This window comes from Pleurodeles waltl, chromosome 7 (genome assembly GCF_031143425.1).
Source record: "Pleurodeles waltl isolate 20211129_DDA chromosome 7, aPleWal1.hap1.20221129, whole genome shotgun sequence".
NCBI classification, from domain to species: domain Eukaryota; kingdom Metazoa; phylum Chordata; class Amphibia; order Caudata; family Salamandridae; genus Pleurodeles; species Pleurodeles waltl.
Genome location: NC_090446.1, coordinates 1,121,135,026 through 1,121,153,999, shown reverse-complemented (window position 1 = coordinate 1,121,153,999; position 18,974 = coordinate 1,121,135,026). Strand labels below are relative to the sequence as shown.

Below are 18,974 nucleotides of genomic sequence, written 5' to 3'. Positions count from 1 at the left end.
GGAACATTGTTCCTAATCCAGCAAAGAGCTAATGTGTTTTGTACTGTAACTACAGCTTCGCTCTGGTAGGAACCAGGTCTGGTAGGGGTCTACTAGGTCTTGCATATACAGGGTGAGACACCGAGCCAAAATTCCACTGAAGATCTTGGCACCCAGATTAAGTTGAGAAATAGGATGATAAAAGGAGTACTGCGCCCGGTCTTTAGCAGGCATAGGGAGTACTGTTATTGTTGCAAGTTGCACAGTGTCCGTAAGGGCACCAGAGGAACTGAATGAATTATAAAGGTGCGTTAAAATAGGGGCCAATAAGGGTCCAAGAGATGTAGCCATTATGTCTAGGTGCCTTGCCAGTTTGAAGGCGGTTTATGGCCATGAGGACCTCGTTAAAGGAAATGTCCCCATCCACCTTGGCGGCCTCCCCTGAGAGTTGCAGGTCAGTGGAACCTGGACCAGATAAGATTTGACCATTCCTATGTCTAATTCCTCTGCTGTGTAGAGGGCGGTGTGGAAGCATTTAAATTCCTTTGTTATTAACCCATCTTCATGAATTGCGGCCCAGTCAGGGTCCATATATTGTTGCATTGCTTGGGTGCGCAGATGGTGAGCTAATAACCGCCCCACTTTGTTTCCGCTGGCATAGTACGTTTGTTTCATTTGCAGCAGTGCGTATGGGCAGGTCGTATTCCTCCATGCCCATATCAAGAGCTTTGCGTTTCTTGCGTGCCATTAAGTTGGCGCTGTGTCGCGTACCAGCCAGTTTGTTTATGCCCACACGCGCTCTTCACAACACGGGCCCTGCCTACCCCAGCGAGCAGCTCACCTTTCTCACACCCACCCGCCAACTCCGCTCCGCCATGCCCCGCATCCATCGAACTACAGCCAGCGGCAGATCTTTTTCCCACCTTGCAGCCAAGACCTGGAACACCCTCCCCACCCACCTACGACAGACCCAGGACCTCCTGACCTTCAGGAAATGCCTCAAGACCTGGTTATTCGAGCAGTAGCAGTTCTCCCTCTCCTTCAGCACCTTGAGACCCTACCGGGCGAGTAGCGCACTTTACAAATGATTGATTGATGGGCCGCCACAGGGTCCTTTACGGTGGATTCTAGCTTAGCACAAGTGTTGCGCCTTTCTTTGTTGACGCAGGCAGCTATCGCAATAAAGTGACTCTGCATCACTGCCTTTAATGTGTCCCACAGGAGAGCTATAGCTATTTCAGGGGTGTCATTAGTAACTAAAAACAAGGCAAGTGCAGTTGTGATTTTTGTCACTGTCTTGTCGTAGGTAAGGAGCTTGCAAGTAAAATGCCCTGAATGAGGAGAAAGTGTAATGCTAGAGAAGGTGGACCGAAGAGCGATGGGGTAATGGTCAAAAAAGCGGCTACTCCAATGTTTACTGGATCAGTCATGACAGTAATACAAGGGGTGTGAGAAAAAGGTAAATTCTGGTGTGGGTCTGGTGGGCAGTGGAGAAAAAAAAAAAAAAAAAAAAAAAAAAAGTATAGTCCTGTGTCATCTGCTTCTTTTGTTGCCACACATCCACCAGACCCACGTCAGCTAGCTACTGACTGCAGGACGCAGAGAGAGCCCCAGTCTGTCCTACACCCTGGATGGAGCGATGTGAGTTTCAGGTACAATATTAAAGTAATCAGTGGTCACTACGAGGATCTGATACGCTGTTGCGTTGGGTTAGTTTGGGTAGCAACGGCGCATGCTCTGTACGACTTTCTTTCTCTGTAGGCTTGCAGACTGGTCTCTTCATCGAACAGGTGGATCTGCATTTCCCTGAGTTGGGAGATGATGCACGGTGTGACAGCAACAGATTAGAGGGTTCTCCGGGGAAAGCCGCCATGTCTAAGATCGAGCGTGCCTCGTCTGAGGTCCAGGTGATCCTAGTCTTAATGTCTCAGACAAATTGAAACCTGAAGGGGTGAACCCCATTAGTATTTGATCCTTTTACCTCGGGGAAGCCAGTTAAGGGTTGCAGGGATCGGCTGTGATGTAGTGTAATGGGAGAAAAGTCCTGGTAGAGTTTGACCGTAAGACCCTCGAAGTCAATGGCATTCCTGCCCCAGGCTGTAGGCATGATGGTCTCCTTCTGTCTATAATAGTGGAGACATGTAAGGATATCTTACAGCTGGCCTGGAGAGAGAGCCGGACGGCCTGCCCTATGAGTGCCGTCAAGTAGAATTGTATGGTCTGCGAGTTTCAGAGCAACATGTCGAAACTGATGAGCAACCAAGTCCTCAGGGTCCCCAACACGGCTTGAGTGGGACTCCCAGGATGAGAACGGTGGAGCGGCAGGATCTATTTTTCGAGGCCCTCTGGCTGATATTGGAGCTCCAAGTTCTTTTCCTGAAGTTCAAGAATCTCCTGACGATGTTCCTACAGCTCTGTGGCACAGGAGTCGGTTGCTTGTTCCAGAGAGTCGACCCGTTGGCCTAGCTCGCCAAGGTCCTGACAAATGTCCTTCACATCCACTGCTATGTCCTGCTTAATTGCTTCTATGTCATCCAGAGGGACCCAAAAGGCTCTCCAGGAATTGTCTTGTAACAGACGCCTCGTCATTCTTGGAGCAAGCCGTAGCCACTTCCACTGGCAGAGTTGCACGAGAGAGCTTCTCCTCATTCTGGCCCAGTTTCTTTGATAAGGGTTTGGCAAAGATGTCCTTAAGCATTGCCTTCATTTTAGCTCTGCGTAGTGAAGTCATGGTAGCCCCGCTTGTCGGCCCAGTTTGCAGTAGGAGATGGTAAGCTAGTATGATTGCCAGACAGCCGCTCTCCTGGCACAGTTGGGAAAAGCCATCAGGAGACTGCGCCACCCCACAGTGATCGCAGGTAGTCAGGCCCAGAGTCTGCAGATGATGGCTTGAGGCAAATGAGTAGAGGCTGAACTATCTCCCCGTACTGGTCATCAGGCAGTCCATTGAATAGCATGCGTGTAGAGCCACTGTAGGGGCACGTGGTTTTGGAATGTGCAGTGGAATGGTTGTTCAGGACCCCCCCGGAAGAAACTGTCAGCAGTTAACATATGAGATGAGGTATGATATATGTTGAGTGGCAACGACTAGTTCTTGAAATGCCCAGATCCTGCTACATTGGGGGATGGGATATCACAACTTGCAGAACCACCAGCCAGTGTGGAGCCTCCAAGTGCTGTAGGTCTCACCAGGAGGGCCCCTGGAGACCACACCACCATGCGCTCTGGCCCCTCAGCTACCCATGTGCTCTCCCGATGGTCTGGGGCAATCAGGGTCCCACTACTGCTGTCAGTGTAGAAGGAGGTGCAGACAGATGTGCAGTAGAGGAGGGTGTGTGCAGACCACAGGGGAGTCTATGTGTTGAGAGGGCCAGCCCTGCACAGCTGGCCAAGGTACCAAAAGTGGGACTAGGTAGCATCAGCCCTGCCACATATATTCGCCTGAAGAGTCCAGGGTCTGCGGTTTTCTACACCTATGTGGCTAGGCGTTGTGGGGGTGATTCTGCAGGCCAAAGCAGTCTGGTCTGAAGGAGTCGCTCGGAGGATCCGGTCAGCAACTCAGTCCCCCTGTGGTGCTCGTAGTAGTGGCTTCTGCAAGCAAGGGTTCGCTGGGAGTGCCAGGCTTCTTTGCAGGTCAGCGGTGGCAGTGCTCCTCTGGGCACCCAAGTTGGTCACCTGAGCCTGCGTGCCAGCAAGGCATGACAGATCACAGATGTCTCATCACTCTAGCGTGGCCACCATCTTAATCATGAGGTCGCCTGTCAGCGCTGCTCTCTTTTGGCTTCCGGCGGGTCCAGAGGTAAATCAAGCACACGGTGTGTGTCCCTCTGTCAGTGGTGGCCTCTGATGGAGGCAAGCGTGCAAGGAGCGGGCAGTGGTTACAGAGGCTGCCCCATATGCCTTCCGTGCAGCAGAGCTCTAAAGAATCAACCTTATACTGCAACCATCTTGGCTATGCCTCCCAAGATCACCTATAACTGTACTTTGAGTGAAAAAAACGTAACCGATGAGAAGTATAACAATACAATTCCAGGGAAAAAGTTGTCCTCTGCATATGAAAAGCCACTGATCACAGTAGCAGTCAGGATAAATTATGTCATGGTCCTAAAGGGAGAGTGGTGTTTTAGTTTCAAACTGGTACTTCTACCAGAATTGCCTTACATCGCTTCAAAATGTGCTACATATGGACTGTTAACCAGTTTGGAGGGATACATAACCTTTAAGTTGAGCTGTCAATTATAGCAACACAACATGATCCTAGCAGTGGCAATTGTTTAGATACAACTATATTCACAAAAAACAATTTGATTGAATAGAAATTAATTTGATGGCTAAAGTGGGTAAATACTCTGTGCCATTGGACTGCTAGGGCCACTTTATAAACTGGCAAGCCAGTGTTGGCATAGGCGTGTGGTGAAGCATTCAGAAGGAGTCAGCCTAGTATGTCGAAAGAAGCATGGCAGTTTCATGAAAAAGAAGGAAACTGAGGCTGACAGAGAGAATGTTAGGAACATATGTAATTGTTGAAACTTTCCAGGCCCCCCAAAAATCTTTTCTGTGTAATAGTCACGAATCAAAATAGGTTAAAAATCCTCAAACTAAATACCAAAAGACTCACCTGTTGGAATCTCAAAGTCAGAACTGGGGCCAACCTGTAAGATAATAACAAAAACGAACAGATTAGTGACGGGGTAGAGAGAATATATAAAGCAAGCACCCCCAACACACAATATTTTGCAAAATGATTTACATATGAGGGAAAAACAAGCAATAAGCCTTTCTTCTAACAGCCAAGACTCCTGCAATGGGACACAGCAAGCAGAGTTAAAATGCTAGCATAGTGCAGTGCTGTGATCTAATTCCATAAACCAAGTGTTCTATTCGTTCACACTATATAAAGGCCACTAGATTGAGTTTCACAGATAAATGCTTAGACACCTGGGTGACATTATGCAACTATAGCTGGCCATTTGCTGGTTGTGGCACCACTTAAAGATAAACAGCACGAATGTACAAGGAACAAAATTCTAACACTTTTCATCATCAACACCAGCACCTTCATACTCCTTGGAGACCTTCATTTTCACCTAGAAGGCAACACTGACCCACCTTTACGACCCTTCTAGAAAACCTTCCAAGCCTTTACCTCACCTAGCATTATTTGGAACCCACCCACACCACCAGACACCAATTGGACCTTATTTTCGCCTCAATCGGCAACATCAGTCGACAACCCAGCATAGATTACCTAGACAGACCGTGTCCTAGTCAGTTTCAGCGTACCCAACACACACCACCACAGACCTACCACCACCCCCCACACCACCAGAAACACCTGGTGCAGCTGGAAAAGCTTCATAGAAAGAGTAGGCTTCCGCCTTCTTCGCACACCAGCCTGGCACACAAGCAACTTGCCAAAAGTCATCAAGAACCTGAACAGAAGGATCACCGCATGCACACACACCCTGACTCCCCTCGAGCGCAGCCCAATGGCAAGAACCAGACCACAGGCCAGCTGATACACAGAGGAACTCTAGCTGACAAAATACTACTATAAGCAACAGGAAAGCAGATGGAGAACAAGTCAAGACAACACAGATAAAGACATATTCACCCCAGCCCTAAGAGGCCACCACCAGCAAAACGGGACACCAAGTGCACAACTCCTGCAGATCACACTGACACCACCTGTAATAGGAGAAAGGAAATCTTTGCCATCAAAGACTTTGCTGCACCTTCTGCTACGTACAGCAACATCGACCCCTCACAAGACCTTTGCAACAAGCTCTGTGAATTCTTGTGCAACAAAATCACCTCCATATATGGCAACTTTGACTTCAAGCGGACCCGTCACTGTAACAACTCAACTTCCCATCATGGATGAAGAATGAACCCCGACCTTGTGTTCCGCTGTTACTACCATCCAAATCACCCCTACCATGAAGTTCATCCATCTCACCATTGCACCCACCACGCCTTCACCAAAGGACTCCTGATTAGTGAAGGACTAATACCCATCTTCAACAACTCCATTGACTCAGCCGTATCCCTGGACACCTGGAAACATGCCACTGTGGCACCCCTTCTTAAAAAAAATAAAAATAAAAAAAAAATGAAAAAAAAAGTCTGCTGACTGAGTCCCAACAAAGGTCTTAGAGAAACGAATTACCCAATGCCTCATCTACTGCCCCAGCAACTGTCAGCTCCTCAATGCTATGGAGTCTAGATTCAGGCCGAACTAGAGTACAGAAACAGAAATCATCACTGCTACAGATGACACCTGCATGATCCATTACAAAGGAGACATGGAAGCTCCTATTCTCCTGCATCCCTCTGCAGCATTTGACAGTATCTCATACCCCCCTCCTCATTATGTGCCTGCACAAAACTCTCCCTGCTGGATCTGTTCCTTAACGGACAGAACACAAGCGGTCAGACTAGCCCTTTACTTCTCAGCAGCCCTCAAACTCATCTTCTGATTAGCCTTGTTGTTCATCGCTTGGTCCCACCCTCTTCATGGCAGACACGATCCCTGTGGCCAAATTCATCTGCACGAATGACATCAACATCCTCTCTACACCGATGACATGCAACTCAGTCTCCCTCTCGGACAAAACTCCCAATACAAGAAATAAGTTTGCCGCTGGTATGACTGAAGTCGTCAACTAGATCAAAACCAACTGTCAAGTTCAACACTTCACCATGGTACTCCAACCGATGACAAGTCGAACTCTGGCCTGCACCCACAACCAGTACACCTGAATAGTCATTGACAGCATACTGGACATGACAGCACAAGTCAACGCAGTCACTGCATCGTGCTTCTAGACTGAGGAACATCTTCAAATTGCTCCCAGGCTACACTAGGAAAAACTGTCACTCAGGCCCTAGTCACCAGCAAGTTGGGGCTACAGGAATACTCTCTATACCATAATCACCAAGCAACTCACAAGAAGACTAGAAACCATCCACAACTTGGCAGCCAGACTCCCCCCTCAACCTCCCTCACGGCACTCACGTCACATCATACCTCAGAGAGATTCACAGCTCTTCTCAGATTATAGTGTGTACGCCCACCTCACTGCCTCAGAGCCTTAATTAACACTGTTGTATCCAGTGTAATAGTGATGTTCAAAAGCCATCTAACTGCAACTTGTGCAGGGTACCTTCCAGCCAAATTTTTAATACGTTCTCTCACGAGAGGGAACTCACAGATTGGTGAAAAAGATGCCTACAGATGTCCTTCATTTTAAAATATGAATTGGTATAGCCTGAGCCTATGACTATCTGTGGCTGTCCTGCATCATCTTCAAATTTAATACTTATTTATAGCTTCAGAATGCTTTCCATCAGTCCAGCCAGGTAAGCATCACTCCTACTGTAGGACCAAGTTATTGCAACACTGCAGGTATCACCTGTTTAGCAGATCGTTCTGTCCTGCATTTTGGGGGAGGGGGATGGAGAGGGGGGAGGAAACAGTCCACCATTGCCTCCAGTGTGCTACATGCTGCCTGGCAACATTTTAACAGCTGTTGAAGACTAATGCAGAAATTGTGTAAAACGAGAAACCACGGTCTCTCTACAGATCTCTTATTGGCTCCATTGTTCACTTATTCCCAACTGCACAATACCTGCAAGACTGCACCAACACTGTGACTTGAAATCCTAAGAACCTTGATGCCTTTATTGTGTCCCTCCATTGCCTCAGGAACAGCCCAATCCAACAGTGCAATCCAGCTGTCTGCAGAGGGAATCTCAGCAGTGGAGAGGTCAGATCTTTCCCATAGAATCAGCATCTCTTAGGGCCACCGATGGGGTTAGAACATCTAGGTCCCATACAGGCGTCACACATTACTTGCATCAGGATGTAACCACACCAGAATGTCTGCAACCTGCTTGTGGCCAGATCATTTGCCCATATGTTCCTTACATCTGAGAACCCCTGAAAAGGACGGCCTCTTGGACTACTTTCAAGACAAGCCTCAGTTTTGTTCAGATTTTGATGACCGTTCAGTGTGTGAGATCCCATTTCCAGGGTCAAAGGACAAACAGGGGCTACTGGGGCACAACAGTGGTTGAAGTCAGTCTTTCAAAGAATTTGCAAATTGGGCCAAGTACCCCCCTTTCAGCACTCCAGTCAGAAGTCAAAGGGAGCTAGCATGGGGGCAAAGACTCAAACCCCAACAAACAGCAGACCCAGTATATCACTGCTCAGGCAAGAGCTGGCCTTTTTCAGAATGTATTTTGAATATAACAACAGTGCTAGATACTACACAGTCGTATGTGTGTCAGATTCATGGTTAAATGTTCTCTCCCCACTAGTTTATACTAAACGGCTGCAACCACCCAGATGGATCATGTAGTTCTTCAGCACAAAAAAAACAACTGTCCTACTGTGAAAGCTGAATCTTTTTTGTGGTCTGGCTTTGCTCACGCTAACCTTATCTCGGTATTAATGCTGCGCATCACTTTTTTACCTGCTCGGCAAAGCCAGGCAGGCAGCGGCCAGTGTGCGTGTCCGCATCTTGGGTGGAGTCTTCATTCACAACAGCAGTCCTGCTTCTCTCTTCATTAGCTGCTCGTTTCTTCTGCGCAGGCAAGCAGAATTCTAAGTGCTAGGCAGACTTAATGTATCCCTCACCTCAGGAAGACTGGCTGGCATGCAGACACCAGCCCCATTTTCACCTCAGCTGAGTACTCGTGGACCACTTCTTTCTTTGGGCAAGAAGGTTGGGAGGATTTGGGTCCACTTTTACAATAATTTTCTAAACAGGTGTATGTGGATACACCGTGAAAGGCTTCAGAATTGGTTTGGGGGTGGTTCTCTTTCAGAAGTCGTATTACTGTCTGTAGCTCGGTGTTTTCACTAATGACCGAGCTGACAAAAATCTCTGGAATGCACTTCTTGGTTTAAAGAAGACATTTATTATTATTCCACCACGAGGTTCCTAAAAAGGGATTAAAAGGTTGGAGGCACGTTTAAAATTAGTCACAGCAATGAAAGGAAAATATATCAAAGTGACTCAACTGCAATGTACACAGCAAATATGTGTGATTATATTATAGCATAAATGCAAAACAAAGGATAAAGTCAAAAGTAATCACCGTAGGGCCTGCCAAGGCTCTTCATCTTTCTCATGCCAGCAAGCTGATGACCCCTGTTCAACTGCGAGAAAGAGATATCCACCCTCATGGGACAAGTGTCTGTGCCAGGCATTTGACGTCCAATCCTGACCGAGGTCTCGGAAATTCCCCTCGCTACTGACCAGGGCCACTTTTTATAGCTTGACCAATCATGGAAAAAACATTCTGAAAGGCCCTTCCCTCTCAGATGTAAATATTCAAAACATGCTGGCTACTGTCGGTCAGAGTTGGAAGGAAAAATGTTGAAAATTGGACAAGATTTCAAGGCTCCCTCTTCCAAGAGGAACCTGTTCCCTGCTCTGAAGAAAAACAAAAAAATATGTGCTTCCTTATCATGCTATCGTGTTCGGTAAGAGAAAAAACGAAGAACACAAACTTAGTTTACCATGTGGAAAAACACAGCTCAACTGCAATGTCTCAACTGCAATATCTAATACCATGATAAAGCCAATAGGCAGCTAAACTGAATACAAAACGTAATCTGCAACTGGTGAACATTGAACAACTAATATGCACAGTGGTGAAATACAAAGTCGGTGGTCAAACTACGTATTTTCACTACACACAGCCAGCCATTCTTCAAGGGGACTGCTCTCATAGCATGTAGTGATGATGCTGGCACAATGAAGTTTGAAGAGACTGCAGGTAGCGATCAACAGCCTTCCTGATGCAACAATCAGGGAAAGACAAAAGGGCTGGTCCTGCCTACGAACTTCCCCACCATTAACAAAATAATTTGTTGACTCAGTCCCTCTCCCATCATCTACCAAGCGGCAGGGCTAAAGAAAAGCTAACCAGCTGAAAGCTCCTTGAACTACTGGTGGCAGTTCAGTACGCTGCTACCACCAATTGTAAATCAGCAACCCAGAAAATAGTCTGTAATCACATGTTATTAAATACAGCTTGGTACATCCCTTCAGGACAAAGAAACATTCCTGGACCTTACAACTTGTAACAGCCTGTTGTAGCTTTCATGGTAGCAGACTGCAAACACCTATTAAGGTGAAAAGTGCTATCTAATTTTCAGGAGGCCTTTAACCCAGAATCTTCATTATACGATGCAGAGCACTAAAAGTGATTATTAGCTCCAGGGGGAAGACAGTGGAAGGTTTATTGGACAGGCTTAACAATTTTCCTTTTTAGTACACATATCACAATAGCTACTGCAATAATGATATGTTTTCTGCATAGGACTAGGTCTGTCTGTGTGACATTAAGAAAGCCCAACTTTCTTCCAACTAAGGCAAGAACTAGGTGGTATTTAGGGTGGTTCTCGAGATGCGGGATTTGTTGGTATTTGGATCCTTTGGTGACTTTTTATTTCAGGTTGGAACACTATCATCCTCAAATCGCTGACCCTGCTAATAGATACCATGAATAAATTAAGGAAAGGTAGTTCTGCTAACATCTTAAAGATTCTAAGGGCTTCTTGCTCAGCAAAACGCAGGTGCAGGGGACACATGCTAGTTGGACCCATTTCCTTTATGGCTATTAAATGGAAACTACTTACTGGAACTCTTTATTACAAGGAGTTATGGCTTCCTCCTCACAGTTGTTACATAGAAGGACAGCATCACTTAGAATACAGGCACGTTTCTTGCTTCCTCTTTTATAAAAGAAAGCAATTCAGCCTTCTTTTTGTTTAAATTTCTACGAACATATGTTTACATCAGTAGTGATGCACTTTGTATGAATCAAGCATTATAAATACCAGAGGGCACCATGGTCCCAAGTGGGGATAGAGGTTAATGAAGACTGTGGAAGGAAAGGTATAATCTTGGAGGAGTGAATATTACAATTATGTGATCTGGTCATTACTCTCGTGTGTTTTATCACAGCCCTCGTTTCACAGATCTTGTGTATGGGACTATTTCAAGCAATGAGGAATGAAGTTTAAAAATAAACGCCAGACAGTAATCACAGCAGCGGCCTGAAATTTAGTGTGAACTAGCAAAGTATAGTCTGTAGTACTGCACAAAAACGTTAGCAGGTGCCCAGAAATCTAAATAAAGTCTGTGTGTACCTTCAACAGGACTTATGACTTTTTTTTTTAAATGATTGGGCTGAATATTGGTAACATCGTGAGAATCTAACTTCACCTCATTAAATTTGAAGTCACCTGCCCTGTTGAAACTCCACTGGATCCCAATACGACACAGAATTCAAGTAAATATGATATGTATTATGTAGCAAGCCCTTCACAAATCTTGCTTCAGCTACCTTCTGCCATTGCTTTGCCATACCCACCAACATAAATCTGAGCCTATGTGAAAATCACCACTTAAAGAATAGTCACCTCCTCTTTCTTGGTGTTAAAAAAACAAACAAAAAAAAAGTATGCGCTAATCCATTATCTGCTTCCTTTAGTTAAAATGCTATTCAATCTGGGTTCTGTATTATCCTCACATTGCGCTCCTTTTGGTTTTGTTCCTTTTTTCTTGGTTTCATAGTGCTCTGAAGTGGCCATTTGGCATCATGTAAAACACTTTATAAAAAAAAAAAAAAACACTCCATAAATAAATGGTTTGTAGAGGAGTAGCACCAACTCTTGTACATGACCGTCAGCAACTTCCTTTCAGTCTATGGTACAGCGTCCTCGTAAAGTAGCAGAATGTCTCAGATCACAGCAGTTCAGGGTGAGATACCTCCTCAACTATCGTAAACACGGGAAAAAGGGAGTTGCACGCCATCCTGCCTCATTGTGCAGCACGATTCGGACACCCATGGACATGCACACTCCTTCAGCATGACAAGTACTTGGCGACTCCATGTTTTCTAACAAATAACCCAGCTCAACTTTTTGAGAATGGCTGATTGCACCAGAACTCGATCACGCTACTGAATTGTTAAATATTATTTAGCCCTTCACTAATGCTACATAACAAATAACCGTGTCTTAAAAAAGGCGCCTTGACCCACACAAAAGAGGAAACACTGGTATAGGACGATACAAGTGCAAAATTTCCAATGCCTTTAATGAGCGCATATTAGCTAGCTGCAAGTGAGAAACATCACAAAATGTGAAAATTTAGCAGGGTATCATGTAAAGGCAATGGTTGAAATCTCACAATTGGAGTGGCAGAGTTGGCAAATAAAGAAACACGTTTCGTTCAATCATTCAACATTATCAGTTGTTTCTTTCTTAAACAGAGAAGCTGAGTGGTAACAAATGAAAGAAGGAAAATGCTCACGAAGAATAACTCGCCTCATGATGATGGTGGTTAAGGAGCGAGAAGCAAGGATACAAGAATGATTACATAATCCCAAAACTGATTAAAGACAGGTGACCGGTCCGAAGTAAAATTACAATTTGGGAATAGATCCGAGTCTCTGTTCAAAATAAAACACTGGTTGGAGGGCTCAAGAGCACATGCCTACATTGGTAGGCTCTGACTATAGAGAATGCTCGAGAGCAAGACGTCAGTGTTTTTTTTTGGGGGGGGGGGGGAAGGCTTAGGAGAATGAAGTGACCTTATGAGACAATATGGGAGAGGAGGAATTAAGCACGACTACAACTGGCAGACTCAGGGGGTCAATGTAGATGTATACGGGGCACACCTGAGTATTATGACAGCATGGATATGTTGGTTACAGTTGCATGATCCATAATAAATGGCCTTATTAACAAATCGTGCCATGTGGGTTAAAAGTATGGGACCACAGATACTTATATGTGGCATACTACAGTGCAAACCCAGTCAAAAAGCAGCAGAGCGACGTAAAGGGTCAACAACAATCATAAAACCAATAAGTGATAGGAAATGTAGCTGGTTTGTGGGCAGTCAATACAGTACGTGCGAATTCAGACTGGAATCAGATGTGTGCTTGCAGGGGTAAAATCAGCTGTGAACAAGTGCGGGTGCTCACAACCACCAGATCACATGAATATGAGTGGTGGTGGGGTGGGGAGGATACTTTGAAATATTTGGATACAGTCAGAAAAAGCCTGCCAAGTGTATGTATATCTTAGCTTATTCACAAGCTTAAAATCTGGAATAAACTCACAAAATAGTGATCTGTCAATGACTTTCCGAGGTGGTTATATATTAGTTACATAAACAATATTATTCGACTACATGTGGAAGAACTACATTTTAGACTGCATGCAATCATTCTTCGCCATTGGCAAGCATCGCTGACTTGGCAGTACTAAAAGAAAGTCAGTCTTATTTTTTAAAACGTACTAGAAAGGTCAACGTTAAGACTCTTTGTTGAAACTTCGGGTTGATGATACACATTTGCAGATTTCACCGCACCTCAAGATTAAGTAAAAGTGTGAACACTGTTTCCAAGCACAAAGACAGGCAGGTGACCTCTCACTAACCAGTAATCAAAACTCTGCCCCAGTTGACAAACATTTTCTCAGTGTACATCGTTCTGACAGTTACTCAAAACACATGGCAAGCCGGGCGGACCACACATTGAAAACCTTTATTGGTGATCGAACTGAACACTGATTGTATGCCGTATGACCTCGCGGAACAAGCACTGACCCGTAAGAGTTGAACGCCGTCCTCACCTGCTCTCTCCCCACGCCTTCTCGCTGCGGATAGAGCCTCTCCAGACTGTAAATGCTGCGGTATTCTGCAGTAAATCCAGTGCTGTGCAGAGAAACTCGTGGAAGCCGCGCTGGTCCTGCAAACACCCGGCCCAGTCGAAAAGAAGACCTTAACAATGTCGCCATGTTTGAAACATCTCTGGGCAATAACTTCCGGTGCACGGCGCGGTGTGCTTACGTACATCCTTCTGACGGATCTGGTAGCCTCAACTACGTAGTTTCCGGAACTAACTTGTCTCAGGCAAGCAAACGTTTTTTTGTGGATGTAGCAGTACGCTATGAGATGTTCCTGAGTACTATGAAAGTCGGTCCAGAACTTTGTTCCTAGACAGCGGTCGAATTGAACAATAGCAAGCAATGGCAATACCAACAGGTCGTTTTTTATGATATGTATATATGTATATGTGAGGTAGTAGGCAACACCACAAGATCCCAATGAATGGAGAACTCAGGCTTTATTGAAGACACCCCAGCCACAGATTAGAGAGGCCTCTCAGTGACAGCTGTTAAATGGTCACATCTCTTCACATTCTACCTCATTCGCAGCATTCCATTACATGGAAAGTGGGGGGAAAGGGAAACAGCAAAGGGAGATTGATACCACCGTACATAACCATACATCCCAACATTGTAGAACAGGAAAGTGGAAGATTTTGAAAAAGAAATATGGAGACAATAGCTTCCATGTTTTCATTTTGCTTACGTGCAGTGCTTGAAATGGAAAAATAGAAGTGCTGGTACTCTGTACCAGAGAACCTGTTTGTTTCTGAGAAGTGCAGGTACTCTCCAATGAAAAGTATTACGTTTTTCTTGAGAAGTGCAGATACTCTCCATCTCAAAATAAAAAAGTGCCTGTACTCAGTACCCGTCAGTATCGACCCATTTAAATCAATGCTTATGTGTGACAGTTCCATGTTCATAGTGTCCTTAGGTGTGACATTTCAAGATCTTGTGTATGATACTTCTAGTGACACTTTATCTCAAGGAGAAAAGGCAGTAATATCTATGTAATGAGATGCTAAACAGAAATAACAACATTCTGTTCAATTTAAAGTTTTTTTTAAAAAGATTTAAAATATTTAAACAGCATGTGTAGTGGTTATACAAGTTGATAATAGAAATCCCTTTACTATCCTTTTCACCCAGTAATTTGCACATTCATATCTACATTTAAATATAGTATGTATCTGTACTGAAACCCAGAAAAGCTCCTGTAAATGAGTGGTTCTGAAATCATGGTTGTGTTCATTTTTCCATATTTCCATTTTTTTCGTTCAATTTGTTGTCATCTTGCTGTTCACGACCTATGGTAGTTGTCCAAAATGTTGGTTTAGTACATCTGTCTGCCGCATGAAAAAGACACCAAGTTGCAGCTTTTCATTCCTGCCCTGTTTCACAAGCCACTGGGACCATAACCTCTTTTTTGGTCATCTATTATTTTCTCTTTTTAGCAGTGCATTTACTAAGTTTTAAATTTGTGACAAATGTATGAGTTAACATACAAGTCTTAGTGATTTACATGCCTGGGATTCAGTGGTTTAAAACCAGTAAATCACATATTAGACACCAAAAGCCAAACTGTCAAACTTTTCACTAGATGGATGCGAGGTGGCTGGAATTCCCAGGTAGGTAAAATGTCTCTTTAGTTATGTAGCTCACACAATGTCCTTGATATCCCTTTCCCCTCATAGGAAGAAGCTGATTACAGATATTAAGCACGGAGGCCATTTGCTGGATTGCTGTTTTGACTTTTTATTTCTTCTTATTGGATACCACCCTCTACAATTTTCACTGCCACTGTCTCATATGGCCTTGCACACAAAATAACCTTGAACATATCATTTTAAAATGGTTATCTAGCAACTCAGGTGTATGGAAATTATGCTTTTATCGAAATTTGTGGACTCATTTTTCAGGGTGGCGATCTCAGGTTAAATGCTATTGTACGTTTTCATTGCTGGCTGCATGAGGCCTCATAAAATGGCAGTGTTGGGCTGGACTGTCTGTCTGTCTGTATGAATCACTTATGGTGGCCTATTTTCCCGATCACTGCAGGGGTGTGGAATTTATTAAAATATCTACTTGTCCACGGGACAGGTTGCTTCTCAAATCTACTTGTCCTGTAAAAAGATCTACTTGTCCCTTTGGTGCCATGTAGTGTGGCGCCAAATTATAGCAGCTATCTCATTATGTAAGAGCTCTGATAATAGCCTCTCTGATTATGCCAGGGCTACTACCATAGTAGGGCTTGAATACTAGCAGTTTCAATCCCTACTGTAGCAATTTCCTTATTTTTCCACCTTTCTGCAGATCTGCTGTAAGGAAATGCCTCCTTGGCATGGTTGCCCCCTGACTTTTTGCCTTTGCTGATGCTATGTTTACAATTGAAAGTGTGCTGAGGCCTGCTAACCAGGCCCCAGCACCAGTGTTCTTTCCCTAACCTGTACTTTTGTATCCACAATTGGCAGACCCTGGCATCCAGATAAGTCCCTTGTAACTGGTACTTCTAGTACCAAGGGCCCTGATGCCAAGGAAGGTCTCTAAGGGCTGCAGCATGTCTTATGCCACCCTGGAGACCTCTCACTCAGCACAGACACCCTGCTTGCCAGCTTGTGTGTGCTAGTGAGAACAAAACGAGTAAGTCGACATGGCACTCCCCTCAGGGTGCCATGCCAGCCTCTCACTGCCTATGCAAGTATAGGTCAGTCACCCCTCTAGCAGGCCTTACAGCCCTAAGGCAGGGTGCACTATACCATAGGTGAGGGTACCAGTGCATGAGCATGGTACCCCTACAGTGTCTAAACAAAACCTTAGACATTGTAAGTGCAGGGTAGCCATAAGAGTATATGGTCTGGGAGTTTGTCAAACACGAACTCCACAGCACCATAATGGCTACACTGAAAACTGGGAAGTTTGGTATCAAACTTCTCAGCACAATAAATGCACACTGATGCCAGTGTACATTTTATTGTAAAATACACCACAGAGGGCACCTTAGAGGTGCCCCCTGAAACTTAACCGACTGTCTGTGTAGGCTGACTAGTTCCAGCAGCCTGCCACACTAGAGACATGTTGCTGGCCCCATGGGGAGAGTGCCTTTGTCACTCTGAGGCCAGTAACAAAGCCTGCACTGGGTGGAGATGCTAACACCTCCCCCAGGCAGGAGCTGTAACACCTGGCGGTGAGCCTCAAAGGCTCACCCCTTTGTCACAGCCCAGCAGGGCACTCCAGCTTAGTGGAGTTGCCCGCCCCCTCCGGCCACGGCCCCCACTTTTGGCGGCAAGGCTGGAGGGAAGAAAGAAAGCAACAAGGAGGAGTCACTGGCCAGTCAGGACAGCCCCTAAGGTGTCCTGAGCTGAGGTGACTCTAACTTTTAGAAATCCTCCATCTTGCAGATGGAGGATTCCCCCAATAGGATTAGGGATGTGACCCCCTCCCCTTGGGAGGAGGCACAAAGAGGGTGTACCCACCCTCAGGGCTAGTAGCCATTGGCTACTAACCCCCCAGACCTAAACACGCCCTTAAATTTAGTATTTAAGGGCTTCCCTGAACCTAAGAATTTAGATTCCTGCAACAACAAGAAGAAGGACTGCCTAGCTGAAAACCCCTGCAGAGGAAGACCAGAAGACAACAACTGCCTTGGCTCCAGAAACTCACTGGCCTGTCTCCTGCCTTCCAAAGAACTCTGCTCCAGCGACGCCTTCCAAAGGGACCAGCGACCTCTGCATCCTCTGAGGACTGCCCTGCTTCGACGACGACAAGAAACTCCCGAGGACAGCGGACCTGCTCCAAAAAGACTGCAACTTTGTTTCAAGAAGCAGCTTTAAAGAACCCTGCAATCTCCCCGCAAGAAGCGTGAGACTTGCAACACTGCACCCGGCGACCCCGACTTGGCTGGTGGAGAACCAACACCTCAGGGAGGACCCCCGGACTACTCTACGACTGTGAGTACCAAAACCTGTCCCCCCTGAGCCCCCACAGCGCCGCCTGCAGAGGGAATCCCGAGGCTTCCCCTGGCCGCGACTCTCTGAAACCTAAGTCCCGACACCTGGAAAAGACCCTGCACCCGCAGCCCCCAGGACCTGAAGGACCGGACTTTCACTGCAGAAGTGACCCCCAGGAGTCCCTCTCCCTTGCCCAAGTGGAGGTTTCCCCGAGGAAGCCCCCCCTTGCCTGCCTGCAGCGCTGAAGAGATCCCTTGATCTCTCATTGACTTCCATTGCGAACCCGACGCTTGTTCTAACACTGCACCCGGCCGCCCCGCGCCGCTGAGGGTGAAATTTCTGTGTGGGCTTGTGTCCCCCCCGGTGCCCTACAAAACCCCCCTGGTCTGCCCTCCGAAGACGCGGGTACTTACCTGTTGGCAGACTGGAACCGGGGCACCCCCTTCTCTCCATTGAAGCCTATGCGTTTTGGGCACCACTTTGAACTCTGCACCTGACCGGCCCTGAGCTGCTGGTGTGGTAACTTTGGGGTTGCTCTGAACCCCCAACGGTGGGCTACCTTGGACCAAGAACTGAACCCTGTAAGTGTCTTACTTACCTGGTAAAACTAACAAAAACTTACCTCCCCCAGGAACTGTGAAAATTGCACTGTGTCCACTTTTGAAATAGCTATTTGTGAATAACTTGAAAAGTATACATGCAATTGAAATGATTCAAAGTTCCTAATGTACTTACCTGCAATACCTTTCAAACAAGATATTACATGTTAAATTTGAACCTGTGGTTCTTAAAATAAACTAAGAAAAGATATTTTTCTATACAAAACGTATTGGCTGGATTTGTCTCTGAGTGTGTGTACCTCATTTATTGTCTATGTGTATGTACAACAAATGCTTAACACTACTCCTTGGATAAGCCTACTGCTCGACCACACTACCACAAAATAGAGCATTAGTATTATCTCTTTTTACCACTATTTTACCTCTAAGGGGAACCCTTGGACTCTCTGCATGCTATTCCTTACTTTGAAATAGCACATACAGAGCCAACTTCCTACATTGGTGGATCAGCGGTGGGGTACAAGACTTTGCATTTGCTGGACTACTCAGCCAATACCTGATCACACGACAAATTCCAAAATTGTCATTAGAAATTGATTTTTGCAATTTGAAAAGTTTTCTAAATTCTTAAAAGACCTGCTAGGGCCTTGTGTTAGATCCTGTTTAGCATTTCTTTTAGAGTTTAAAAGTTTGTAAAAGTTTGAATTAGATTCTAGAACCAGTTTTAGATTCTTAAAAAGTATTCCAACTTTTAGAAGCAAAATGTCTAGCACAGATGTGACTGTGGTG

The 18,974-nt window shown here is 45.5% G+C and overlaps 1 protein-coding gene across 2 annotated transcripts in view; it reads right to left on the bottom strand.

The window, feature by feature from the left end:
* The window catches only part of MRPL58 (mitochondrial ribosomal protein L58), a 53,825-nt gene extending 39,946 nt beyond the window's left edge, over positions 1–13,879 (bottom strand). The window contains exons 1-2 of one of the 2 annotated variants that reach the window (XM_069200107.1): positions 13,617–13,879; positions 4,598–4,631 (exon numbers count right to left, since the gene is read on the bottom strand). In XM_069200107.1, the coding sequence (XP_069056208.1) occupies positions 4,598–4,631; positions 13,617–13,865 (283 nt within the window). In that variant the 5' untranslated portion in view covers positions 13,866–13,879. The remainder of the gene's footprint in view (positions 1–4,597; positions 4,632–13,616) is intronic. The other variant, XM_069200108.1, reaches the window with a different exon arrangement.
* Between the last annotated feature and the right edge of the window lie 5,095 nt (positions 13,880–18,974).